Source organism: Electrona antarctica (assembly GCF_951216825.1).
Source record: "Electrona antarctica genome assembly, chromosome: 5".
Taxonomy (NCBI): Eukaryota; Metazoa; Chordata; class Actinopteri; order Myctophiformes; family Myctophidae; genus Electrona; species Electrona antarctica.
Window position 1 is genome coordinate 51692090 of NC_136810.1, and position 27839 is coordinate 51719928.

Sequence of the window (27839 nt, forward strand, 5' to 3'; positions counted from 1 at the left end):
CGTTTTGTTTTGAATTAGTATGAATTCAAAACATTTAAAAAAAACCATTCCCAGAATATTCCCAGAAATATAAGAAAAGTAGTGAAAATAGCCGATCTACAAGCTCACAACGTGGCGCGAAGCGACACGTTGTGAGCTTGCAGATCTGTTATTTGCACTACGTTGGGTCCCGGGGTAAACGACTTAATTTCTATTTTGGGTCTCGAGCTAAAGCGCTTGGGAACCACTTATGTGTTGTATGTCAGCGAGCGATGTGGCTTTTTTTTTTTGCAAGTATATGACCTGCATAATGGTTCCTCCTTGACATGGAGGGAAGTACAGGGTCTTCTCATTCGGGGAAGTGACTCTAACTGCGGCTGTTTTGTTATGCTATCACGTCACAGACGACCAGCAGGTTTACACGTGTTCAAGAAAATGTGATGTCCTTAACCCTTTTTAACCTGAGATCAGATACTAACAATGTCTTCTACATCCTGACAGTTTTCTGAGCTTGTAGATCTGCTATTTTTCAATAGCTAAATTATAACATAATGTTTAAAACACCAAAAGGGGTTCCCGCCCAAAATGGGTTAGGACAACTTTGGGTTTTTTTTTTAAACCAAGGTTCATGTTTTAGGTTGTTAAGTATAAGATGAGTGTTCATTTAGTTTTCCTCATTTGCTGCTTTCTTTCGTTTTAGTGATTTTAGCTATTTTTGACCTTGGTGCGGGGGCAATTTCTTTATTATTATTTACTACAGATCCCAGGAAATTATCTCTGGCCACAAAATATCATGAGATCTATTGAATGTGATGGGGGAGGTGACAAACTGACATTGAGCCTACGACACAGTGTGGTATCCCCCTAGTATCCCTTCACTTTCAATAGATCCCATGATCTTTTCTGGCCAGGTGTAATTTCCTGGGGTCTAGTAGGACTATAATAATGAACCGAATGTCTGTCTGTCTGTCCTAGCCCCCCTGCTCCTCACTAGCTTGCCCAGGTGATCTGCATTTGAACCCAGACATTGACCATTCCATTATGCAGGGACTCTCAAAGCCCCTTTTTCCAAATTAAGACATTTAACCCTGTATATTGCATTTATTAGCCAATAGTTACTCCCTCCTGTATACCTCCATTTTAGATCACGTGACACGCCAGTCACGCAGTGCAAGGCATATTAGGAAGAAGTGGTTGCATTACACCATCATTCGTTGCCCTTCCGGCCGCAGCATACCCTCGGGACACTCAAAGCCTCATAACAACACTGCCTACACTCAAGTGGACTCACTCATGTTTTTGGCCGCGAACATCTGTACATTGATCCATTTAACTACTAAACAAAAGACGGACTCTCCTAACTTCTACATTGTCTTTTGTTTAGTAGTTGTAGAATCTACAACAACACGCCAAAATGTGGACATTGCAGTTGTCATTGCAGCAATGGCAGAAAATGGTACACATTTAAACTGCTTCATGTTACTCCATCATGGACACGACGGGTGTGACGTCCGCTGACGCGTCGCGTGCGCGTGCGTGCGTGTGTGTGTGTGTGTGTGTGTGTGTGTGTGTGTGTGAAAGACCTGTGAGTCCAGCGGCATTCCTCGTGGACCACTTCGGGGTCCGCGGACCACCTGCCTAATAATAACATTCATTTTGTGCCACTTGGTGTTCATATATTCGAACGGGTAAGGACTAGTAGTAAAAAAAATCACACCCGTGTGAAGTGAGGGAAACAAACATTAAATTATCTTCATTGTCAATGGCATTTTTAAAACAAACATTGACCTAAAGACAAACATTAAACCTGTATATAGGAGGGGAATAAATAAATTGTCGTAAAAACATTCCATATTTAGCCACTCGTTGCCCCCGCCCCTGTCAAAAATCGCTAAAAGGGAAGAAAAATTGAACACTCATCTTTTACTTTCTCTAACAACCTAAAACATGAACATGAATCTAGGCCACCAGTGAATGTTCTTTTGTTTGGTATCTACTGTAGCGTGATTATTGGTAAATGGGGAAAGAGAGACTCGGGACGGGAAATTATAATATTTTATGACGGGAACAAGATGAAATGTGTACTCAATGCTCTCCTATCCAAGGCCGTCTGTCCGTCCTTGCACAGTAGTTCTTGTGTGGTCTCGTCTGATGTCCGTGATGCAAGCAACTCAGAGAAAATGCAGAGAGATGCAGACTGATTTAACATCAATATATTAGCTATAGTAGCTAAAAATGTTGCTATGTCAATGTGATTAACTATGTTAATATTGTTAATGTGATATTGCAACGTTGTACCTGTAGTGGGCTGAACGTTTACAATAGCTTCTCATTCTCATGTTGCTTTGACCCTAAATCTGTCGACCAAACGTACTAGGGCTCGCCCACTCCTGTCAGCAGTGTATTGTCCTTCTCAAGAACTGGCACTCCATTACTGCATGTTCTGGACCTCTGTCACCTCCACACACACATGTTCTGGACCTCTGTCACCTCAACACACACACGTTCTGGACCTCTGTCACCTCAACGCACATGTTCTGGACCTCTGTCACCTCAACACACACACTATGAGATATTAGATTTTCTTAGAAAAGGTCCCTGGGAGATGGCTAGACATATGTTGTTGACCAATGGATTGTATAGTACTGCTTACATAGAATATGTCACTTAGTTGAATGCAAAACACAACACATGGAGTGTAATTACTTTGGAATCGCAAATGTTGCCAAAATTGTGATAAAGGTTAATGTGCTACAAAATTAGAGATGGATTGGTCGTTGCTCTTAGTGGGTGACATGACTTGGCACAGGATCAGTGACAGTCTTTTTATTTATTCATGACATTTTGTCGGGCAGACACCTTGTATCTCAATTTTCTCAACATCTCGTCTTGTTTGTGTTTTCATAAATTAATGCACTAATTCTAGACATCGACATATGATGCAAAATAGCCAATCTACAACACCTTGCAAGCTTGTAGATTGGCTATGTTACCTATGTAAGCTGATTTTTGTGAAGACTTTATCCTATAATAATAACACGTCCCAAAATAGGGTTTCCAGGTTGAAAGAAAGTGGTTAAGTCTGTCAGGGATCACCGTATATGGACATAAAAGGGACACGGACAGATTCAGTGATTTGTGCATTTATACAGTGTAGATACTAGAGCGGTGCCTGTTGGGCACTGGCCTACTTGGAACGATGCAAGTTGGAAATGGATGCCCCACCCAGTTATTATGTCCCTTTTATGCCCATATATGGAGTTCTTTGTCGGGCATGCCCAAATATGGAGTCTATGCAAATGTCGAAACAACATTGTGATGTCGGAATAGGCCCGCTCCATATATGGAGATCTAATGGTGATCAATATTGGCTAATTGGGAAGGGGCCCAGTCCAGACCCCGGGCAGAGCCTTTTGTGGTGGTTCTGGACAACCGTGTAGCTGACCGAAGCGACACCGGGAAATGCACTCCCTGTGGTGGTGTGGAACGCGTGTGTCGGTGGGGCAAACGGTGCTCGAGTTACATGGATTACAGACGTATGTATGTATGTATGTATGTATGTACACACACACAGACTTGCCGTATTTATAGATGGATGGATTATAGATCATTTTCTGGACAACCACCTTTCCGAGCCAAGTCGTGCAGTTGGACAGCTCTCAAAATACAGATTCCATGCATTATTAGATGGACGTAGTCCCTCCAGAAATGCATAACTTTCCGCTTATATTGCATTTCTCATTTTTCCGCATATTTTGAAACTATTACACAACTTCCTGCACTTTCACCACATAAAATCACATAAAATGCTGCGTATTTCGTTGCAAAATGAAGGATTTTAAGCTGCATATACCGAGATACATCCAATGAGCATTAACAAGAGCTTCTGACTAAATTCGGATCGATTTTCCACCCGTCAGTGACGACATGTCGCACCTCCTGAACTCTGTATTTCTTTATTTTCTCCATGTGCACTCCCTTGAAAACAAACAAACGAAAACGTGTACTGTCTGTCTCCATCCCGTCCGCTTGTTTCTATGGCAACAACCCAGCAGTGCATGGGGTGAGTGGAGCAGAGCTGCTGTAGACTATACTGCAATCGTCCTCAAGAAAACAAATGGGACTAGAAAAAGTGCCCTTCTGGGCACAGGTCTCCACCAGGAGGATAGGACTGTGTGAGATGTTTAGGAGTAATATAAACATGTTTGCCTTTGATGGCAATTGGATGATTTGAGGCATTTTGTTCCAAAAATGTGTTTTGCAAAAATCAACCTGTTGGTGGCGCTATAACAGGCCAATGTGAAAAGGGTGGGATATATTCCTCAGCCCAGTAAGAAAATGTGTGAAAGATTTCACGTAAATTGCATGCTGCGTTCATGATTTGAGGCTTTTGTTCAAAACGGGGCAATCTTGCAAACTGTGAAAGCCAATTATAGCCAATTATGATGGAATATGAAATATCGGACAGATCCGACTTGAGCACATGACCATAGAGATACTGTGTAACGATTTGTGAGATTTTTGGACAGAATCTGGAGGAGTAATATCCAAAAATGTGTTTTACAAAAGTCGGCCTCCTGGTGGCGCTATAAAAGGCAGATGCAGAAAATGCAGGTCAAAGGTTTGTCCTTGGCCTCTAGGGAGTGTGCATGCAACGTTTCACGCAGATCGGTGCAGTTTTAGGTAAAACATGTGAAAAGCTGCCTCATGGTGGCGCTATAACAGGCCGTTCTGGAAAATGCGGGGCAGAGGTTCATCGTTGGCATCCAGGGAGTGTGTGTGCAAAGTTTGGCATCGACCGGGTTAACGGTGCCGGAGATTAGCTGTACACAGACGGACGGAAGGAAGGACGGAAGGACGGACACACACACGGACGGAGTGCAAAACATACTCTCTCCCCATGCCTTCGGCCTGGTGGAGACAAAAATAAAGAGAACTAGAAAAAGTGCCCTTCCGGGCACAGGTCTCCACCAGGAGGATAGGAGTGTGTGTGATGTTTGGCAAAATGTTTAGGAGATGTTTTTTTTTATTTGTTTTTGCAACAATTTTCTTCATTTTGTTGAGGAAATGCAGAGCCAGATCACTCATAGCATCTCTGAGGATAGAATTCTGGATGAGCAGGACATGTGCAGCATTTTGTACAAAACGGGCCACTCCTGAAAACCTTGGAAGGCAATCTTAGCCAATCAGTGTACAATCTGAGAAATCCAACAGACTCGTCTTGATCACATGACTACAGAGATCATGTGTACCGATTGCCATTTCTTCATACGCCTTTGATGGCAATTGGATGATTTGAGGCATTTTGTTCCAAAAATGTGTTTTGCAAAAATCAACCTGTTGGTGGTGCTATAACAGGCCAATGTGAAAAGGGTGGGATATATTCCTCAGCCTAGTAAGAAAATGTGTGAAAGATTTCACGTAAATTGCATGCTGCGATTTGAGGCTATTGTTCAAAACGGGGCAATCTTGCAAACTGTGAAAGCCAATTATAGCCAATTAGGATGGAATATGAAATATCAGACAGATCCGACTTGAGCACATGACCATAGAGATACTGTGTAACGATTTGTGAGATTTTTGGACAGAATCTGGAGGAGTAATATCCAAAAATGTGTTTTACAAAAGTCGGCCTCCTGGTGGCGCTATAAAAGGCAGATGCGGAAAATGCAGGTCAAAGGTTTGTCCTTGGCCTCTAGGGAGTGTGCATGCAACGTTTCACGCAGATCGGTGCAGTTTTAGGTAAAACATGTGAAAAGCTGCCTCATGGTGGCGCTATAACAGGCCGTTCTGGAAAATGTGGGGCAGAGGTTCATCGTTGGCATCCAGGGAGTGTGTGTGCAAAGTTTGGCATCGGCCGGGTTAACGGTGCCGGAGATTAGCTGTACACAGACGGACGGAAGGAAGGACGGACACACACACGGACGGACGGACACACACACGGACGGAGTGCAAAACATACTCTCTCCCCATGCCTTCGGCCTGGTGGAGACAATAAAAAAAACGAGAAGAAAGAATGAACGAAAGACAAAAAGAGAGGAAAGAGGCTATTTTCAAAGGGCCGAAATCTATGTAGGGCTGAAGTGTATGTTTTGTAATAATCAAAATCTACAAAGTAACTAGTAACTATACATTTTTTAAATAATTGTAGTTGAGTAAAAGTACAATTGGATCCGAGATGTAGTGGAGTAGAAGTATTGGAAAATCCAAATAACCTCAAGATTGTACAGTACTTAACCCATTTAGACCTGAGGCCGATTCTTAACTCTTAGCCTGCCGCCATTAATTAATCCCTCGATTGCGTATTGCCATGGTTTAATCACGCGTGACACTTACTTTGAAGAGCCAAATATCCGTAATCGCATTTTACTATGAAACCATTCCGTGTGTGTTGACGAAGCTGGTGCTCGTTCTCTCGGTCGGTGGTGGAAAAAGTGGACCGCGAGTATCACAGCGCCTGCTACAGGCCGTTGAAAACGCTTGTCTGGGACAAAGCGTCCTCTGCAATGTCGCTTCTGTGAGATAAAGCCGTCTGAAAACAGAGCCGCCAATGTTAGTGGATGCGCGCGCATTTTCAAAATGGCCGCGCCCATTGTGTCAGAAGCATAACAAAGCTAACTGACGGTAGATTTCGATACGATCGTATTAAAACATGCATTAATGAATACATCGCTGTTAAAACGGCTTTTCCGTTTGTGGCAGGCTACAAGATTCTACGTTTTAAAATTCCTATGTTCCTGGCGGGTAAACGATTAAGAAATGGCTTCTTAATCCTAACCGTTTTCTAAAACAAAACTATTTCTATGTCAGTGGTTCTCAAATTATTTAATGTCAAGGACCCCAGAATTATATGTAATTGGCCGCGGACACCCATCTTGGAAATATGTTGTTCCAGGGACCTCCCCCCCAGAATCAAAGATATGTTGTTCCAGGGACCTCCCCCAGAAGCAAAGATATGTTGTTCCAGGGACCTCCCCCAGAAGCAAAGATATGTTGTTCCATGCAGGGACCTCCCCCCCAGAATCAAAGATATGTTGTTCCAGGGACCTCCCCCCCCAGAAGCAAAGATATGTTGTTCCAGGGACCTCCCCCAGAAGCAAAGATATGTTGTTCCATGCAGGGACCTCCCCCCCAGAAGCAAAGATATGTTGTTCCAGGGACCTCCCCCCAGAAGCAAAGATATGTTGTTCCAGGGACCTCCCCCCCAGAAGCAAAGATATGTTGTTCCAGGGACCTCCCCCCCAGAAGCAAAGATATGTTGTTCCAGGGACCTCCCCCCAGAAGCAAAGATATGTTGTTCCAGGGACCTCCCCCCCAGAAGCAAAGATATGTTGTTCCAGGGACCTCCCCCCCAGAAGCAAAGATATGTTGTTCCAGGGACCTCCCCCCCCAGAAGCAAAGATATGTTGTTCCAGGGACCTCCCCCCCAGAAGCAAAGATATGTTGTTCCAGGGACCTCCCCCCAGAAGCAAAGATATGTTGTTCCAGGGACCTCCCCCCCAGAAGCAAAGATATGTTGTTCCAGGGACCTCCCCCCAGAAGCAAAGATATGTTGTTCCAGGGACCTCCCCCCAGAAGCAAAGATATGTTGTTCCAGGGACCTCCCCCAGAAGCAAAGATATGTTGTTCCATGCAGGGACCTCCCCCCCAGAAGCAAAGATATGTTGTTCCAGGGACCTCCCCCCAGAAGCAAAGATATGTTGTTCCAGGGACCTCCCCCCCAGAAGCAAAGATATGTTGTTCCAGGGACCTCCCCCCCAGAAGCAAAGATATGTTGTTCCAGGGACCTCCCCCCAGAAGCAAAGATATGTTGTTCCAGGGACCTCCCCCCCAGAATCAAAGATATGTTGTTCCAGGCATAGACATATATACATAGACGCCCCTTCCGGCTCTGAGGCGTGTGTCAAAATTGAAGGCACTATTTTCCCGACATTCCTTGCGAAGAATAGCGGAAGCAAAGCGGAAGCTTGTCAAGCTTCCGCGTGCGTAACATAAGTCCCGGAAAAGACGCGCTGTGATTGGCCAGTAGTCACTTGAGTGACAGCGAGAGACATGGAGGATTCACATGAGTGACGTCACTCGGGCAGCGACGCAGTCGCCTTCAGCAAATGCCTTCAGCACTTCTAAATAAGAAAGCTGCGGAGAACTGTTGCTTTGTGTTCACTCTTTTAATGTTTTCTGTTAGTAATCTAATCCCCCCTGGCTCTGATGTTGTATTGTTAATAACTTTGTTGTTTGTGTTTGTTTGTCTTGTTTTGTAATGTATATTGTCATGACTGTTATAAAGATTTGTTAAAAAAAAAAAAAGCCTTCAGCACTGCACTTCCGCCTTCATTGGGATACACGTCGCTCCAATGAACTGCAGCGGCAAATGAGGCGTCTATGTATATATGTCTATGGTTCCAGGGACCTCCCCCCCAGAAGCAAAGATATGTTGTTCCAGGGACCTCCCCCCAGAAGCAAATATATGTTGTTCCAGGGACCTCCCCCCCAGAACCAAATATATGTTGTTCCAGGGACCTCCCCCCAGAAGCAAAGATATGTTGTTCCAGGGACCTCCCCCCCAGAAGCAAAGATATGTTGTTCCAGGGACCTCCCCCCAGAAGCAAAGATATGTTGTTCCAGGGACCTCCCCCCCAGAAGCAAAGATATGTTGTTCCAGGGACCTCCCCCCAGAAGCAAATATATGTTGTTCCAGGGACCTCCCCCCAGAAGCAAATATATGTTGTTCCAGGGACCTCCCCCCCAGAACCAAATATATGTTGTTCCAGGGACCTCCCCCCCCCAGAAGCAAAGATATGTTCCAGGGACCTCCCCCCAGAAGCAAAGATATGTCCCAGGGACCTCCCCCCAGAAGCAAAGATTTGAGTTAAAAACGTTTGCTCTGGAGCTTGTAGATCTGCTATTTTTCAATAGCTAAAGTATAACATAATGCTTAAAACACCAAAATGGGGTTCCCGTCCTGAACGGGTTTACAGTACAGTACAGTACTTACAGTCCAATACTTAGTAAATGCACTCAGTTTCTTCCCACTACTGGAAGCTATGCGTGAAAATCAAATCGGGATGGAGAGAGCGAGAGATTTCTAAAAAGTAAATAGGTCTGGGAGGTGTGTGGTGGCAATCACTGCGTGTTCTAGTACAGGATGTTGTATCTATGGTTACCCACGGTGGCTATCTGTTGCTGTTCTCTCTCTCCCCTCATCATCATCGTGTGTGTGTGTGTGTGTGTGTGTGTGTGTGTGTGTGTGTGTGTGTGTGTGTGTGTGTGTGTGTGTGTGTGTGTGTGTGTGTGTGTGTGTGTGTGTGTGTGTGTGTGTGTGTGTGTGTGTGTGTGTGTGTGTGTGTGTGTGTGTGTGTGTGTGTGTGTGTGTGTGTGTGTGTGTGTGTGTGTGTGTGTGTGTGTGTGTGTGTGTGTGTGTGTGAAATAGGTAAGGTGGTTAACCCATTCTGACCTGAGATCAGATTCTAAAAATGTCTTCTACATCCTGACAGTTTTCTGAAAAAGCTATGTTTCTAAAGCATAACATAATGCTAACACCAAAAGGGGTTCCCGCCCAAAATGGCTTAAATATGTGTACCTGAGCCCAAATAGTGCGATATTGTGTGGTGTAGGCGCGGCGGAACTAGGAAGACATTAGCTATGCTAAAGGAGAAACGAGCCATGTCACCCAGAGCCAATATTTACAGCGGATACCATCTCTAATGAAAATCCCTTATGCGTGTGTGTGTTAGTTCACAACGTGAGGATTGTCTGCGTGATGTGGGGAGAGTGTGTATGTGGCCATCAAGGATAGAGAGCTGAGGCAAAGAGCAAGGAAGGGAGGGAGCAGAGGAGAGGAGAGTGACAACAGCCAACTCACTCTGTCAGCCAGAGAGAGAGAGAGAGAGAGAGAGAGAGAAAGGGGGGGGGTGTAAATAAAGGAATAGTGTGTTTGTTCTCTAGTAGGGGGATGGGAGGTGCGCTGGGGAACTGCATGTTTGTTCTATGATCACAGAGGGAGGGAGAGAGAGAGAGAACCAGGGAGATGGATGCAAATAAAGAGAACCTGTCTGCTTGACTTGACTGCAGCGAGGGGATGGTGGAAACAATATGAGCAGTGTTTTGTCTGAACCCAAAAGGACAGGACAAATATCCATGGCGGTTGGCGTGCTAAGGCAGTTGGACACTGCTGATCCAGTGCTGTTGAGTGTGACAACTAAGTTCAGAACAGAACTCACTCGGGTAAACCGATTGTTGACAGAGAGACTATTATACTGTATGCTGGGTTTTGAACTGTCCTTAAAGGGGCATTCCACTCATTTTCAACAATTTACTATGTCATTAATATACCTTAAAGCTGTTGTGTGGAAATAATAAAAAGTCCCCCCATTCTGTGTTTCCTAGAACTAGAGGTCTGAAAAAAATCATTAACATGGTGAAACACATCTTGATGATGTCATCAAGATGTGTTTCACCATGTTAATGATTTTTTTCATAATTGCAGTTCTGGGAAACACAGAATGGGGGGACTTTTTTATTATTTCCACACAACAGCTCTAAGGTATATTAATGACATAGTAAAATGTTGAAAATGAGTGGAATGCCCCTTTAAGTTAGTAGTAGTAGGGTTTGGGTCAGAGCAGAGCTCTGAAAGACTTCCCAGGTCGGTGTCTTTCAGAAAAGAGTGGGACGGGACCCGTGCAGCAGTGATACTGAGGCAGAATACAGGCAGTGAAGGGAGAGGACAGTCTGTGGGCTTTTATTAGAGGTCCTGTGTTCAGTCTCCTATTTTAGATGGACCAAATAAGTGGAGCAGACTGTTGACATTTCACACCATGTGGCCAGACAAAAACAGTGACCCATTCTTTTATTTTACTTGCCGTCTTGTAGAGTTGGACAGAGAACTCGGAAATGGTCTATTTTGCATATAATCGGTGCATTAGCTATTGAGACTAATTCACAGATGGTAGTGACTGATAATTATATATAATATGGCTAGCCTCTTTTAACACATCCAGTGTCCAAGACGTCTGTGGACGTCTTTGGTATTACCGCACGTGCAAAAAAATAAATAATAATAATAATACGTGGTGCCAAAGTTTGTGTTTTCGCCATTGAGAATGCATTGGGCGTTTAAATTAAATAACTATAAAACATTTCAAAGTAAAAAGTTCCAGCATGTGTCTCCACAGTCAGCTGCGTGGGCACACAAAGTGTTAACACAAACTCATCAACAAAGGTTCGGAAGCTTAACGTTTGTCCATTATTTCTCCACTTTAATAATATAAATTTTTATTGTATTTTATATCATTTGAATCGTTGATTAGTCTACGTATACTTCAATACTTGTAAGGATCGTCCATTCGTGGGATGAGTAACACAGCTAAACATGTGGGTATAGCGCCTCCAAAAGATTTGGAAGTGGTTGGTATTCATCCTTGCTTTGAGTTGCTTAGTGCAGGGGTTCTCAACCCGTGGGTCGCGACCCCTCGGGGCGTCGCCAAAATATTTTAGGGGGTCCCCAAATTATTTTCAAAAAAAAAAAAAAAAAATTCTTTAAATTTTTTATTTTCACGATTTTTCAAAAATAGCAGACCTACAAGCTCATAGCGCGCCACTCGGTGGCGCGCTATGAGCTTGTAGATCTGCTATTTTTCAATAGCTAAATTATAACAATGCTTAAAACACAAAGGGGTTCCCGCCCAAAATGGTTTAAGGTTATTGTAGCAGTCAATTTATATTGGGGGTCGGGAGGGGGCGGGGCGGGGGTCCCGAGACATTGCCAAAGCATTTCCGGGGGTCCCCGGCCAAAAACGTTGAGAACCCCTGGCTTAGTGGATTGGATGATTGAACTCTCACACAGTAATAAAGTAAAAAAAACAACACATTGGCCATTTTTACACTTCATTGATTTTACACTCTGTGTTAGGGAACTCCATAGCGGGTGGAAGATCCATACGCAGCCACAACATATTGGGCAGTATCTCTCTCACAGGCAAGACAGAACTTGTCGTCATTGAAGGCAATCTCAATGCAGTGAGATATCGGGATGAGATATCGGAAACCAGTGGCGATCCCATATCTTCAGAATCCGGGACCTAACGCCATCCCCCAGGATGACAACGCTCGCCCCCACAGAGCCAGGGTCATCAGAGTACCTCCAGACTTACCACCATGCTTGGCATTTTGGCGAATGTTTTGGAGGCGTTACCCACACGTTTAGCTGTGTTGCTCATCCCACGAACGCCCGGTCATTACACGCTGTACCTCATTGTAAAGGTGACTAATCCACGGTTAAAATGATATAAATTGCCATACCAATTGGTATTATTAAAGTCGAGAAATAATGGAATGTATAAGTTTATATTGCCTCACTATATTATCTGTTAACATTAGATAACTATCTGTCCCAAAGTTCGACTTCTATATATATTTTTTTCAACAATGTATTTATTTTCCTTTTTTACACACAAATGACAATACAAATACAATACAAAAAAACAATGAACATTACAAGACAATTACTGATATAAAGAAAGCAAAACAACAATAACAACAACAAAAAACAACAGCACTACTCCTCTTCAGCTCCATCCATTAAATGTGACAAATTATTGTTCTTTATGTATCTTATAAAACGGCCCCACACCTCCTGAAACATTTCTTGTTTGTCCTTAAGAATGTATGCAATCTTTTCCAAAGGTAAACATAAAGACAATTCCCTGAACCACTGTGTAATACTTGGTTTGTCTGGCCTCTTCCAGGTCAATGCTATCACTCTCTTAGCTTGTAAAAGACATATATCTATAAACATTTGTTCATCACGCTTTATCTTGTGTCCCTCTGGATATAGACCGAGCAGGAAGAACTTTGGTTCTGGTACAATATTTATTGACAAAATCTTCTGTATTTCCTGCCCGACCTTCCCCCAAAACTCCATCAATTTTGGACAGGACCATAGACAGTGGAACAATGTGCCTCTATCTTCTATATTGATGGATATGTGAAAGAATGTTCCCTATGTAGGCTACATTGCAAAGCAGCCTACAATGTGGGCCAAAATCCTTTGTGCAAGGTAGATTGATGAAATATCAATAAGCTCGATATCAGCCCAGACAGTCCATATCAGTGCATTCTAGGATTGGGAGGGGTATCAGTTTTTCCATACTGTCAAACAGTCCCCGAATATTACCAAAGGAATATTGTGTTTCTGGGGATTTGATTTGTTTTGGGGCTGTTTTTCTTCCAGTGACACAAATACAGCTGTTTGCAATGCACTCTATTCCACATGTCTGATCTATTAATGAAATGCACCATGGAAACAGAACTGTCTTTTGAAATGCAACAAATGTGAATTTGCCGATGAAGATATACAGTGTCGCATGTTGCCATATATACCTTTATTCCTCCCAGATTGGAACTAACCTAGCTCACGCACGCACACGTGCCCCCCCAGCGGTGGAAAAAGTAATCACATTTGTTACTTGTGTGAAAGTATCAATCCCTTAACCCATTTAGGTGACCTCAAAATTTTAAAAAAATATTCTAAATCCTCCAGTTTTCTGAAATAAATATTTTCACGATTTTTCAAAAATAGCAGACCTACAAGCTTGTAGCACGCCACTCGGTGGCGCGCTATGAGCTTGTAGATCTGCTATTTTTCAATAGCTAAATTATAACCCTAAATTATAACCCGCCCAAAATGGGTTAAGACAAAAAGTTCCGTGAGTGCTGGTGTTTTCTCTTTTAGAGATTACCTCTTTCAAAGTATCAATCCCGCAATGCAGAAATACTCTGTTACAAGTAAAAGTCTGGTAATCAAAATTTACTTGAGTGAAAGTACCCTTTTTGTCTCCACCAGGCCGAAGGCATGGTGAGAGAGTATGTTTTGCACTCCGTCCGTGTGTGTGTCCGTCCGTGTGTCCTTCCGTCCGTCCGTTACCAGCTAATCTCCGGCACCGTTAACCCGGTCGATGCCAAACTTTGCACACACACTCCCTAGATGCCAACGATGAACCTCTGCCCCGCATTTTCCAGAACGGCCTGTTATAGCGCCACCATGAGGCAGCTTTTCACATTTGTTACCTAAAACTGCACCGATCTGCGTGAAACGTTGCATGCACACTCCCTAGAGGCCAAGGACAAACCTTTGACCTGCATTTTCCGCATCTGCCTTTTATAGCGCCACCAGGAGGCCGACTTTTGTAAAACACATTTTTGGATATTACTCCTCCAGATTCTGTCCAAAAATCTCACAAATCGTTACACAGTATCTCTATGGTCATGTGCTCAAGTCGGATCTGTCCGATATTTCATATTCCACCCTAATTGGCTATAATTGCCTTTCACAGTTTGCAAGATTGCCCCGTTTTGAACAAAAGCCTCAAATCATGAACACAGCATGCAATTTACGTGAAATCTTTCACACATTTTCTTACTAGGCTGAGGAATATATCCCACCCTTTTCACATTGGCCTGTTATAGGGCCACCAACAGGTTGATTTTTGCAAAACAGGTTGATTGGAACAAAATGCCTCAAATCATCCAATTGCCATACAAGGCAAACATGTTTATATTACTACTAAACATTTTGCCAAACATCTCACACAGTCCTATCCTCCTGATGGAGACCTGTGCCCAGAAGGGCACTTTTTCTAGTTGGACCTGTAGTGGAGTAGAAGTACAATAATTGCCGGAGATTAGCTGTACACAGACGGATGGACAGACACAAGCATACACACACACGGACGGACGGAGTGCAAAACATACTCTCTCCCCATGCCTTCGGCTTGGTGGAGACAATAATGTATGCATGTACTATGTGTACTATGTAAACTCTTAATTTCCATTTTCCAGCCTTTCAGTTGCCAAAAAATTAATAAAAAAATATAATTTGGAGACCACCTGGGGGGTCGCAGCCCCCAGGTAGAGAACCACTACCACAGGGCATGCAGGAGCCTATCTCCTGCTGCTGTAGCGTGAGGCACAAGTACACCCCCTGGACATGACGTTAGTATGTCACATGGATTTACCCCCAATCCAACCCTTGATGCTGAGTGTCAAGCAGAGAGGCACTGGGTCCCATTTTTCAGTCTTTGGTATGACCCGGCCAGGAATCGAACCCCGACCTCCTATCTCAGGGCAGACACTATTATAACCACAAGGCCACTGAGGTCGTCTAATGTGTTTATGCATGTGCATAATGTGTTTCTTGGCTCATGACTGTATTAACCCATTTTGGGCGGGAACCCCTTTTGGTGTTTCAAGCATTATGTTATACTTTAGCTATTGAAAAATAGAAGATCTACAAGCTCTCGGTGCCGCGCTACGAGCTTGTAGGTCTGCTATTTTTGAAAAATCGTAAAAATGCGGTGCAAATCTTTGAATATATTCTTTCAGAGCGGACATTTTTAACTCGAATCTTTGCTTCTGGGGGGTCCCTGGAACTACATATTTTCAGATGGGGGTCGGCAAAAGGCATATATTTTTGGGGGTCGTTGACATGAAAATGTTTGAGAACCACTGATATAGAAACGGGTTTTTGAGAACTGTCAGGATTTAGAAGATATTTGTAGAATCGATGGTAGGTCTAAATGGGTTAAAAAGTGATAGTGATGTTATTGTATGCAGTGGCGTGCACAGATAGACACTAGGGGGTGCTAGAGCACCCACTGCCCTTTTCCCTCTGGACAAATGTGCCCTTTTGTTTTTTTTACAGTGTACAGTATGTGGACCATGGTGACATTGATCAATTCTCGATAAAAAGCTTCTAATATAGTATTTAGGCCCCAAAATCTATAAATATCACACTATTAAGGCAACCGGCCGGTTCCACGCGCTGCACAAGGTGCCCTTTTTTTTCACTTGAGCACCTGCCCCTCTAAATGTCTGTGCACGCCACTGATTGTATGTGCTGTTGTCTCACATAGCAAGTCGCTCCGCCTATACTCTACTTACTGTGTGTGTGTGTGTGTGTGAAAGGTCTGGCTAATGCCAGACTGCTCTTAAGAGTCTTAACCTGATCTGCTGCCGTTAAGCTGCAGCTTACTCTTCTTAACCTGATACGCTGCACTGTCCCAGTAATTAACGACTATTTGCATGGGACTGTCTGCAGGCCATAAAGAAAGGTCCATGATGTTGCCGCACCACCATGTGCTATTCTGATATGTTTGGGAGATTTTTTTTTTCCGTCCTGTTTGCCTTACGAGGACAGTCGGGAAGCCTCAGGATGTGTTTTCTTTCCGTGGTTCCGCTGCAGTGACAAGTGAAAATAAATGCAGTTTTCCTCCATGACTGTTTAATAGACTATATCAACATTAACCCATTCTGGACGGGAACCCGTTTTGGTGTTTTAACTAAGCATTATTTAGCTATTTTTGAAGAATCGTGAAAATGCGGCACAAATCTTTGAATATATATTCTTTCAGAAGACTTTTTTTATTTATTTTCTAAATGGGTTAAGTAACCCTGTTTCTCTCTCTCTCTCTCTCTCTCTCTCTCTCTCTCTCTCTCTTCCCCCCCCCTCCAGCCCACCGGCTACATGGAGCAGTCACTGTCCTACAGCACCATAGAGGACCTGCAGCTCCTCTCGTGGGACAACGCTCCTAAATACTGTGTCCAGCTCAGCTTCCCTGGGGGAACTGTCCTGCTGCAGGTACTATTACAAAAGAAAACGCACCAGTGTGCAAACACCTTCCCACATTCAAAGTGCACATTTGGTAGTGCTACCCATTACTGATTTTACGCTGATTTTCTTTTTTTAATTTGAAAAAATAACATTTTCCAGTCCTGAAAAAGGTTTGGAATTTATCGAGGGTCCTGGAAAAATAGTTGGCTATGCATTGTTTTTGGCTACTTATTTTCTAATAAAATCATTTTCCAAAACATGTATACCATTACACAAAATAGGTAACATTCTTTCTTTATCTTTATTTGTTTATTTGGACAGGACAATGCATATTAATGGACGTCACATGGACGTAAATACGCCGGATATAGCACAGTTGCTAATTTTCATCCGCAGTCCTCACAAGAAACACATTACATTGTTATTTGCCAAAAATAACAGATCTATAAGCTCACAACGTGCCTTTTCCTATGCCCTATAAGATAGGTGGTGTAGCAAAACATTTGGCCCAAAGTTTGGAATAGAATTATAGCATTCTACTCTTTATTTTTGCTACAATACCTGTCTTTGGGGCATTGCACAGGACTAAGAGGCCTGGAAATTGGGTTAAATATTCTGGAAATTCTTTAGTAAAAATGTGTGGTAACCCTGGATACATTATTATGTACAGCTACTGTTCACCCTAATTGGTGTTGGGGGGGGTGTCTGCGAGGTACATCCACTTCCTCTGCTCTGTTGTCCTGTGTATGCCTGCTGCGTGAATTCCGTTTGTGTCCGAGCATAGCCATGGTAACGCCCCCGCCTGCCTGTGATTGATTATCGTGTAATAATCTAATTATAGTAAACTAATACTATTACACTAAAAAGAGCGACAGTGTCGGTATAGGCCAATCACAGGCGGGCGGGGCGTTACCATGCCTATGCTCGGACACAAACGGAATTCACGCCTGCGAGGTACATCCACTTCCTCAGCTCTGTTGTCCTGTGTATGGCCTGCTGCTGCCTCTTGTCTGGAGTGTCCCAGGGGGCTGGGCCGTTAGTGTTCGTTATGTGCAACAGTTCCACTGGTTCCTGCAGGTTCCCATGTATGTAGGATGCTGCTGCACGCCTTCAAGAGACTTGTCCAGTCATGCATCAGATAAAAATCAATGATGTCAGTTAGTTATGTGAGCTTAACAATGGTGAAAGCATGGCATGCTGGTGTGCGCTAGAACAATAACATGACGTACGTGAATTGAGTAGAGGAAGACAATGAACACATTCTAATCTAGAGTCTGTCATCCTCTTGCAAAATTGCAGATACGACAAATATCAAGTTACCTTTCAAACAATGAGTAGAAATAACCTTTACAAACTGACCCTGGGCTGTATTGATTGATTGATTGAAATATTTATTAACAGTTTGCAGAATTACAGTACATTTCAAGCACAAACTCAATACAAAGACTGTTAACTGTGAGTGGACGACCCAATTGAGCATTACACTTGTTTACAAGAAGGTCCACCTTGTTCAATTAATCAAAACGATGAATGTACTGTATCGTTCTGTCCTTACAGCACAAATATGCCTTTCTCCCCTCTGGTGATCAATTAGTTTGATGTGAACAAACATTCAACAGGTGGTAAAATTGCAAACATACAGTACAGGAAGCGTATCAGGAAGAATGGTGGCATTATTTTAAGAAGAACAGTCGGCTCATGGTTCTTTGTTTTAAGAAAGAAAGTTCACCAAGACCATTCACACACTAAGGTAGCTTGCATATCGTCACTGTTGTGTGGACACCTTGGGCTGTATTTTGCGTGTCTTAAGTACCAGGTCTTATTACTTAACTTAAGACCTGGAGGCGTCATCAATGCCATTTGGCTATTCTGAGTGGCCAAAGAGCATTGACCACGCCGCCAGGTCGTGTAATAAGACCTGGTACTTAAAACACGCATAATACTGCCCATTGTCTTGAATGGTTTTGGACACCTTTTTTGTAAATATTTTCCACCTGACCGTGAAGATATGAAAGTGACAAGAGGCCAAAAACAAATTGACTCTTTCAAATGTGTGGTTGACTGATGGAGAACTAATGGTACTGTTTACCTCCCTGTGTGTTCTCGTTGACTAAGGTCACATTTACCTAACCCGTGTGTGTTTGTGCTTTACCACAGGCTGCCAATAGCTACCTAAGGGACCAGTGGTTTCACTCGCTGCAGTGGAAGGTAAGGTTACCGAGTGGCGTCGACTATTAATTGTTTTGCGTCCTCTCAGTCCTAATACAGGAACTGGAAGCGTCCCAATGAGGCCCAGAGCCCCACTAACAAAACATTTAAGTGAACTACAACCCATTTAGGCCTGACCTCAACATTTTTAAAAAATCTTCTAAATCCTAAATCCTAAATCCTCTTCTAAAAGCGAGTGGCGCGCTACGAGCTTTTAGATCTGCTATTTTTCAATAGCTAAATTATAACAATGTTTAAAACACCAAAAGGGGTTCCCGCCCAAAATGGGTTAAAGTTGTCTTTCCTTTGAATGGGTGGGGGGGGGGGGGGGGGGGGGGGTTGTGTGTATATGTATGTGATGTGAATGTTTGTATAGTATGTCTTGTCTTTAAACCTGAAAATGTATAAATCAAATTGTAAAAGAAAACGCTTAAAGTTATTTTGAACTTTTAAAGCTCATAAAACAGAACAGAAAGCATATACCGGTAGTTTGCATCACATTCGTATGATAGACGACATTGCTGCTAGTTGAGTCCTTTTTCAATGTGACCTTTTATGCCATTCAGTGGACACTTTTATCTCAAATGTCTTTACAATACTACCATTATATGCATTTTACACATTGCATGATGATGCGTAGTGGGCTTGTAGATCTGCCATTTGTGCTATGAATCAAGCTGTGCCTTGAAATCTTCCTTCTTACATGTGCCCATTGGTGTGACTTGGGCACAGAAATGTGGTCTGTCCACTGTGTGTATAAAGAAATTAATAAAACTATTATTTTTATTTCATGAAAATTGCTGATCTACAAGCTTGCGATGGGTATTAAGTTTGTAGTTAGACTATGTTTTGCACGGCACCATTGTGTGGTTAATCAGAATAATTTATTTATATACAATTATCTATAAGCATGTTTTTGTGTCTTCTGTTGCTTCTACATAATTCCATTAACCTAAATGAGTATTTTTGGTTAAATTCTCAGCCCTATCGAGCAGTATTTAAACTTTAGTCAGAAGACAGAATTGGGCTGTAAGACGTTTTTATTTGTATTTTAACAATTTTTCTTTTTGTAAACGTTAGTTTTCCTTTAGAGTAGATGTGTGTAAATAAAATATGTGACGTTACTGTATGTTTATATTGCTTTGTAGAAAAAGATTTACAAGTACCGCAAGGTTCTGAACAACCCCAGTCGCTGGGATGTGGTTCTGAAAGAGATCCGAGCGCTGGTGGACATGGCCCTGACGTCACCGTTACAGGATGAGTCCATTCACCAAGCCCCGCTGCACATCATCTCTACACTGCTGGCTGAGGTACAAGCGCACATCTCAGAACCTGTGAATTAACCCATTTTGACCTGGGAACGATTCTATAAATATCTTCTAAATCCTGACAGTTTTCTGAAAAAGCTATGTTTCTATGTCAGTTGTTCTTGGATTTTTCAAAAATAGCAGACCTACAAGCTCGTAGCGCGCCACTCGGTGGCGCGCTATGAGCTTGTAGATCTGCTATTTTTCAATAGCTAAAGCATAACATAATGCTAACACCAACTGTGGCTCAGGAGGTAGAGCAGGTCGTCCAATGATCCATGGGTCGGCGGTTCGAATCCCGGCTCCTCCTGTCTACATGTCGAAGTGTCCTTGGGCAAGACACTGAACCCCAAATTGCTCCCGATGTGCTGGTTGGTACCTTGCATGGCTTCCGCCGCAATCGGTGTATGAATGGGTGAATGTAATGCACAATCTATGTAAAGCGCCTTGGATAAAGGCGCTATATAAATGCACCATTTACCATTTACCACAACGCACAGTCGCACACACACATCTCAGAACCTGTGAATTAACTCCTACAAAGTACAAACCTTGATCATGTGTCACTTTGCTGGGCTCATTCTCTGCTCTCTTCTCGTCTCTCCTACCAGAACACCAACCTCAGCCCTCAGGACCACGAGAACATCATTGTGGTGAGTTATAATTTCAGTGTTTTGAAATGTAAAGAAATGTCTTCTTAAGCCTGAAGTTGAGGGGAAAACAATCAAATTGATTTGCTGCTCACATCGACTCAATGTGACTTTCTTGGCAATAAAAGTAAATGGTACAGCCAGAAGGCCCTGGGTTCCATTCCCGCTGGGGGCGTGTTCACTCCTCTGCATCATAAGTGCCCATACCCTGGGTGGGGTTGGTGAAATGAAAGGGCCTCTCTGGGTGGAGTTTACATGTTCTCCATGGGTCCCGCACAAGGGTGTGTGGGATGTCCTGCTGCAGCGCCTATTGCTATTGTTGCACATAATGGCGGTCTGTGTTATCTGCTCTTTTTTCTTTTTTTTTAATGTTTTTTTTGTGGCTTTCACCTTTATTTTATATATTTTATGGAGGGACAGACAGTAGGCTGACAGGAAATGGGGAGAGAGATGGGGGGGAAGACATGCAGTAAAGGCCGTCGGGATCGGGAGTCGAACCCGCGGCACACTGCCAGACTGGATTACCAGCCAAGGTGCCTGGACCACTGAGCCACGGCCCAGGCCGTGTTATCTGCTCATTGCTCGAGAAGGATGCTCCTCCATTCACCGTAACACCTCCATTGTTCTCTTCAGTGGAATACTTTTATTTCACGTTTCATTGTGGGGGCAGCTATAGGTGGCATCCGTTTGTGTGCATCTAAGTAATAATTCCACACAGTCGATGCTTATTTCTATGCTTCATAGAATGGCATGAAAGTTTATTATGTGGCATGTCAACCCTACAAATCAGTGCCCATACCCTATAGGTGGGGTTGGCAAAAAAGCTTTTCTGTGTGGAGTTTTCATGTCCTCCCCGTGTCCCCCTAGGGTAGGTAGGTACCCTCACAAAATCATGCAGTAATCCTGGTCTCTATACTGCCTCCCCCTGGCCAGCCGGGGCGCCTGTTGGAGGGGAAAGGAACTGGTTGGAATAACGTGTTCCTTCCACGCGCTACGTCCAACCGGGGAAACTCCCCCCCTGTCGGGTGAAAAGAAGCGGCTTGGACTCCTCATGCATAGAAGGAAGCATGAGGTCAGTCCGTTGCTCTCCCCTGGATGGCAGAGGGAGTCTAGAGCCCAGGATTACATTAGTTAATTGAAATATATATATATATATATATATATATATATATATATATATATATATATAGTATATAAGTATATTTCATCTTTCCTTAAGGTTCTCTGGTGTAGTGCTATGTTTCCTTCTTGTTGTTAAATTTCTCCATGACATATTAGCACAGTTCATTGTGTGAGTCAGGGATGTTTATTGAGCTCATCTTTTACATTGTTTTTGTATCTGACAAAACGGGTCCTATACTGCTGGCCACAGAGCCACAGCAAATACAAAGAAAATAGTCATATTGATCTTTGTGTGTGTATTTGTTTTAGGCCATAGCCCCTCTCTTGGAAAACAACCACCCACCACCTGATCTGTGTGAATTCTTCTGCAAGGTGAGCTTATGCTTTACATTCTATCAACACAACGGTTCAGTTGACAGCCGTACTGGACATAGTGATTTTTATCATCTTCAATGAAAGCAATGTTGAAAACAATGTTGGTGGGACTAAGAGATTTGTATTATTTTCATAGATTATCAACTTCAATGCAACTTTTCAAAAATGCCATTTCCTAGTTTTACAAAGACAAGATGAGTCAGAAGAAGGCACATTTAATTTGCCAGCGACTGTAGCCTGCAGCCCTGCACGCTTAGCAACAAATCCCAAACACATATTTAATTGTCCTATAGTGACAACGATATGGTTTTGGTCTCAAGCCTTGCTGTTGCCTATCCCATTTAGTCTTCTAAATCCTGATGTTTCTATGTCAGTGGTGCTCAACCTTTTTCATGTCAAGGACCCCCAGAATTATCTGTATTTGGCTGCGGACCCCCATCTGAAAATATGTTGTTCCAGGGACCCCCACAGAAGCAAATATTTGAGTTAAACGTTCTCTCTGAAAGAATATATATTCAAACTTTTGCGCCACATTTAAAAAAAAAACATCTACTTGTAGCGTGGCACTCGGTACAGCACTATGAGCTTGTAGATCTGCTATTTTTCAATAGCTAAAGTACTGTATAGCGCAATGCTTAAAACACCAAAAGGGGTTTCCGTCCTGGTACTGTATCCATAACATAGTCATGTAATGTGGGAACAACAGACACGGAAGGGAGAAAGGAGTGCAAATGAATATCCACTACCTTTGCCGGATGTTTTTATCAAGCAACTACAGTCGGTGCCGCTACGTGGAACCCATGTGGGTCACAGGGGCTATACATACTGTACACACAGCCTCATTATTACCAGTAGTTGCTTCTCACCTCTACATGCCGTTAGTATTCATGTCGTCACTGTGAGATGGTACAATGCACTGTTTCCCAAACACTGGGTCGAGACACATTTGTGGGTCGCGGACGCATTTTTCATGGGTCCCTTTATTTTCGGTTTCCTACATTTTGTTTTTAACCCATTTTGGGCGGGAACCCCTTTTGGTGTTAGCATTATGTTATGCTTTAGCTATTGAAAAATATCAGATCTACAAGCTCGTAGCGTGCCACCGAGTGGCGCGCTACGAGCTTGTAGGTCTGCTATTTTTGAAAAATCGTGAAAATGCGGCACAAATCTTTGAATATATATTCTTTCAGAAGACTGACATATACACATAGCTTTTTCAGAAAACTGTCAGGATGTAGAAGATATTTTTAGAATCTGATCTCAGGTCAAAATGGATTAATTATTATTATTTCAAAAACATTTTTCAAAAAAACATTCCTAAAAAGCAATTTTTTCATGAATTAAAAAACAATATTCAATATTGTTTTCATTCATTTCATTAAGAAATAAAATAAAAATTTAAGAAATTCCATTCCATTCCGTTGTGAGCTTGCATTAATTAGAAAACTGCGTTGTGAGCTTGTACATCAGTACTATTTTTGTACCAGGGGACAAACACATCAAATGTATCTTTTGGGTCACAGGCTAAAAGGTTTTGGAACCACTGGTATAATGTGTACAGGAAGATCATTTTTAATGTACTAACTAGATGTTTTTATATTCTCTATAGAAATGAGCCGTGCATCACATTAAAGTTGTACATGTTTTGTCACCGTGACCTGCAGCACTGTCGGGAGCGGCCAAGGTCGATGGTTGTGATCGAAGTGTTCACTCCTGTGGTCCAGAGAATCCTCAAACATAACATGGTGAGATTCCCACAGCCTAACCCTGTCTCTTTTCTGTTTAACCGTCTCTGTCTCTTTTCATTCATTATGTTAGCATTAACACCTTGGAACATCTACATTTACATTCTTCCATTTGTGTGTGTGTGAAATCATCTATTGAATGGAACATAATCTATACAGGCCAGGGCTTGTCTGCCATTGTGTAAAAAAACATCTCCACTTCTTTCTTCTGTATTCTCTTCGGCCTTAGTTTGTGATGCTCTTTTTTTCCCTGGTATTCTCACACATTTCGTCCTTGTCTTCGTCCTTGTTTTGTCTTTGTCAGGACTTTGGGAAGTGTCCCCGACTGCGTCTCTTCACTCAGGAGTACATTCTGGCCCTCAATGAGCTCAATGCCGGGATGGAGGTCGTCAAGAAGTTCATTCACAGGTGAGAGAGCAGCGATGTACCAAGGCAAAAAGGCAATATCAACCTATGTTTTAACATAAATTGCCTGAAAGAGGTGTCTCAATGGAATGTGAATCCTAATGGAAGAACTTTAGGTGTGACATTTTCTAGCTAACGTTGTACCTGACTTTGCGTGTGTGCTTTTCAGTATGCACGGGCCAACAGGACAGTGCCCGCACCCACGCGTTCTGCCTAACCTGGTGGCAGTGTGTCTGGCCGCCATTTACTCCTGTTATGAGGAATTCATCAACAGGTCTGTAATCTGTGTGTGCGCACACACACACACACACACACACACACACACACACACAATTCAATTTAAATTCAAAGGGCTTTATTGGCATGAGAAAACATACGTTTACATTGCCAAAGCACAATACAGCAATACAATCAAAACAAAAATTATGTACATTTGAAAGTCAGAATCTTCAATAGATCAATTTCTATGTACCAAGATCACTGGATGCAGGTATAGTGCAGGAATATACACTGATTAGTCTTTAGGGTGGTTGTGTTCCGTTTGATATCCTTCTCCTATCACAGCAACTCACGAATCTTGCTGCTGTGTTTGCACATTGTTGTACTTACTTATGGGAGTTTTTTGTCATTGGTCATGTTTTCAAAATCTCCGTGTGTGGTTGTAATCTATGGGAAGTATGTGTCTCTGATGTCTTGGTACAATGGACAGATGGTTAGGAAGTGTAGCTCGGTTTCCACTTCATTTTGTGTGCAGTGGGTGCATAGTCTGTCTTCTCTCGGGATACAGGTCTGCCTATGACGGCCCCACACACACACACACACACACACACACACACACACCTTTTCCCCCAAGAACATGTTGTTCTGTAGCATTTGAGAGACTGAGCCAGTTAAGTGCATTAATCTCTTGCATTCTTTGGCCACCATCTCATCTCATCTGATCCTGGTGAAAAGGTATCACCTGGTCCTCTCTTTGTCCACCTGTTGCCTGGACATGTTGTTCAGCTTAGTTTGGTACACTACAGTGTGAACAGCTAGGCTTCGCCATGACACCTGTTTCTGTTCCTATAATAAGGCCTGATTAATACTTAGTTATTAACCCATTTAGACCTGAGATCAGATTGTAAAAATGTCTTCTACATCCTGACAGTTTTCTGAAAAAGCTATGTTTCTGTCAGTCGTCACTTTTCAGTGGTTCAGTATTTTCGAAACAACACACAGACATAAAGGGTGTTCGATAGCACTGATTTATGAAAAATAATCAAAAACCTCAAAAAATTAGTTTGCTGGTTTCCTCCCGACGGCAACGATATACAAATTAACCCATTTTGACCTGAGATCAGATTGTAAAAATGTCTTCTACATCCTGACAGTTTTCTGAAAAAGCTATGTTTCTATGTCAGTATTCTTCGATTTTTCAAAAATAGCAGACCTACAAGCTCGTAGCGCGCCACTCGGTGGCGCGCTACGAGCTTGTAGATCTGCTATTTTTCAATAGCTAAAGCATAACATAATGCTAACACCAAAAGGGGTTCCCGCCCCAAAATGGGTTAATCACTTAGTTATTGAAAATAGCCGATCTACAAGCTCACACACGGCACGGTCACACAATGTGCGACCGAGTATAAATCGGGCATTAGGGTTTGATGTGTGGGCTGTGTGCAAAAGAACAATCGCTATGATGTCACGTCAGGTCTCTAATTTCCCCATTAATGTCTTACAAAACATGATAAAACCTGAACAATAGGCCCTTTATTCATGTTCTTTACACTAGATTATCTTTGATGCTATACTATCTTCTATTGTCCCATTTACCTTTTCACATACCCTTCCGGCCATCTGTTCATATTCATACTGTATATATAATGCGCCACAGTTTCACAGTTTTAACCCATTCTGGGCGGGAACCCCTTTTGGTGTTAGCATTATGTTATGCTTTAGCTATTGAAAAATAGCAGATCTACAAGCTCATAGCGCGCCACCGAGTGGCGCGCTATGAACTTGTAGGTCTGCTATTTTTGAAAAATCGAAGAACCACTGACATAGAAACATAGCTTTTTCAGAAAACTGTCAGAATGTAGAAGACATTTTTAGAATCTGATCTCAGGTCAAAATGGGTTAAGAGCTCAGGTTTATCCAGTGACTCTTTTTAGCTGAAAGGCTATAGCGACTGGATAAAACTGAGAATGGATCAAATCTCAGCAAAGCTTTTGAACTTTTGACTGGTGCGTGACAACCTTTATGCTACTGTGACGTGGGAAACAATGCTTCAACAATAATGTAAAATAAAATCACACCTGTGTGAACTGAGTGGTGCAACTCCCCTCTATTGGTTCTCTGTATCTCCAATTTGTATCGTTCCAATTTCTTCTCTGTATCGTTCCTATTAGTTCTCTGTATCGTTCCAATTTGTATCGTTCCAATTTCTTCTCTGTATCGTTCCAATTTCAGTTCCTATTGGTTCTAACACGATCTCTCTGTTTCTGGCACAACAGCGCCACTTTTGGTGCTCATTGGTACTGGTCACACACATAGACACACACACACACACACACACACACACACAAACAAACATAGTTGAACACGGACATTGCTAGTTGAACACGGACATTGCTGTTCCTTGGAGTGGTTGCACCACTCAAAATAATTGGGCAGTAGAAGGTACTGAGATGATTCTACTGTTGTAGAGAGTGAATCATGTGTTGGTTTATTTCAACAGATGCTTTCATACTAAACTATAGGACATGTAGTCTTATCTAATTATGCTAAAAGCATGATGTGATGAGTGGTCTCTACATTTAAGGACAACCATGTTCTTTGATGGCTTGTCTATTCTTGCTTCTCTTGTCAGATACTCCTCTATCTTCAGACCAATAGAATGCTTTACAAATTCTTCAAAGCCCACCATTGATTTTGCAATGACAGATGATGTCATCTTTAGTATCAGATTTAAGATTAAAGGGATATTTCACTTTTGGCCAGTCTACTCAGGTTTACGTGAAAGGCCCAGACAGTTTATAAGTTGCTTGATTCAATATTAGATATTTTTTAGATTTTTAGATATTAATTTTAGCTGCCCCACCCCCTTCTTATACAAACCCATTGTAACTTCAAACTCCATTTTAACCATATTGGATTCATTGAAATCACTCACCTAAAAACTCTTCGGGTTGTTCACAAAAGCCACAATAGATGATGAAATGACCATTTTAATTTTATTTTATTTTATTTTGAATTTAAAGTGAAATATCCCTTTAATTGTGGAGGATATCATTTTCACTTTCTGGTGCACATTTTCAAAAATCTGAAAAAAAACGCTCAAATGACCATTCATTCTATATTGGATTGCAGTTTGCAGTTAGTTTTAAGCAGTGGTGGAAAGTAGCGATCTACAAGCTCACAATGTGTTGCGATGCCACGCATTGTGAGCTTGTAGAGC

The 27839-nt window shown here is 42.5% G+C and overlaps 1 protein-coding gene across 5 annotated transcripts in view; it reads left to right on the forward strand.

Moving 5' to 3' along the window:
* Positions 1–27839, forward strand: part of cmip (c-Maf inducing protein) — a 77504-nt gene that overhangs the window by 21147 nt on the left and 28518 nt on the right. For all 5 annotated transcript variants that reach the window (XM_079502086.1, XM_079502085.1, XM_079502087.1 and 2 more), the window contains exons 2-9: positions 16490–16615; positions 18746–18796; positions 19945–20106; positions 20715–20756; positions 22185–22247; positions 23915–23995; positions 24300–24403; positions 24570–24674. In XM_079502086.1, coding sequence (XP_079358212.1) covers positions 16490–16615; positions 18746–18796; positions 19945–20106; positions 20715–20756; positions 22185–22247; positions 23915–23995; positions 24300–24403; positions 24570–24674 — 734 coding nt within the window. The remainder of the gene's footprint in view (positions 1–16489; positions 16616–18745; positions 18797–19944; positions 20107–20714; positions 20757–22184; positions 22248–23914; positions 23996–24299; positions 24404–24569; positions 24675–27839) is intronic.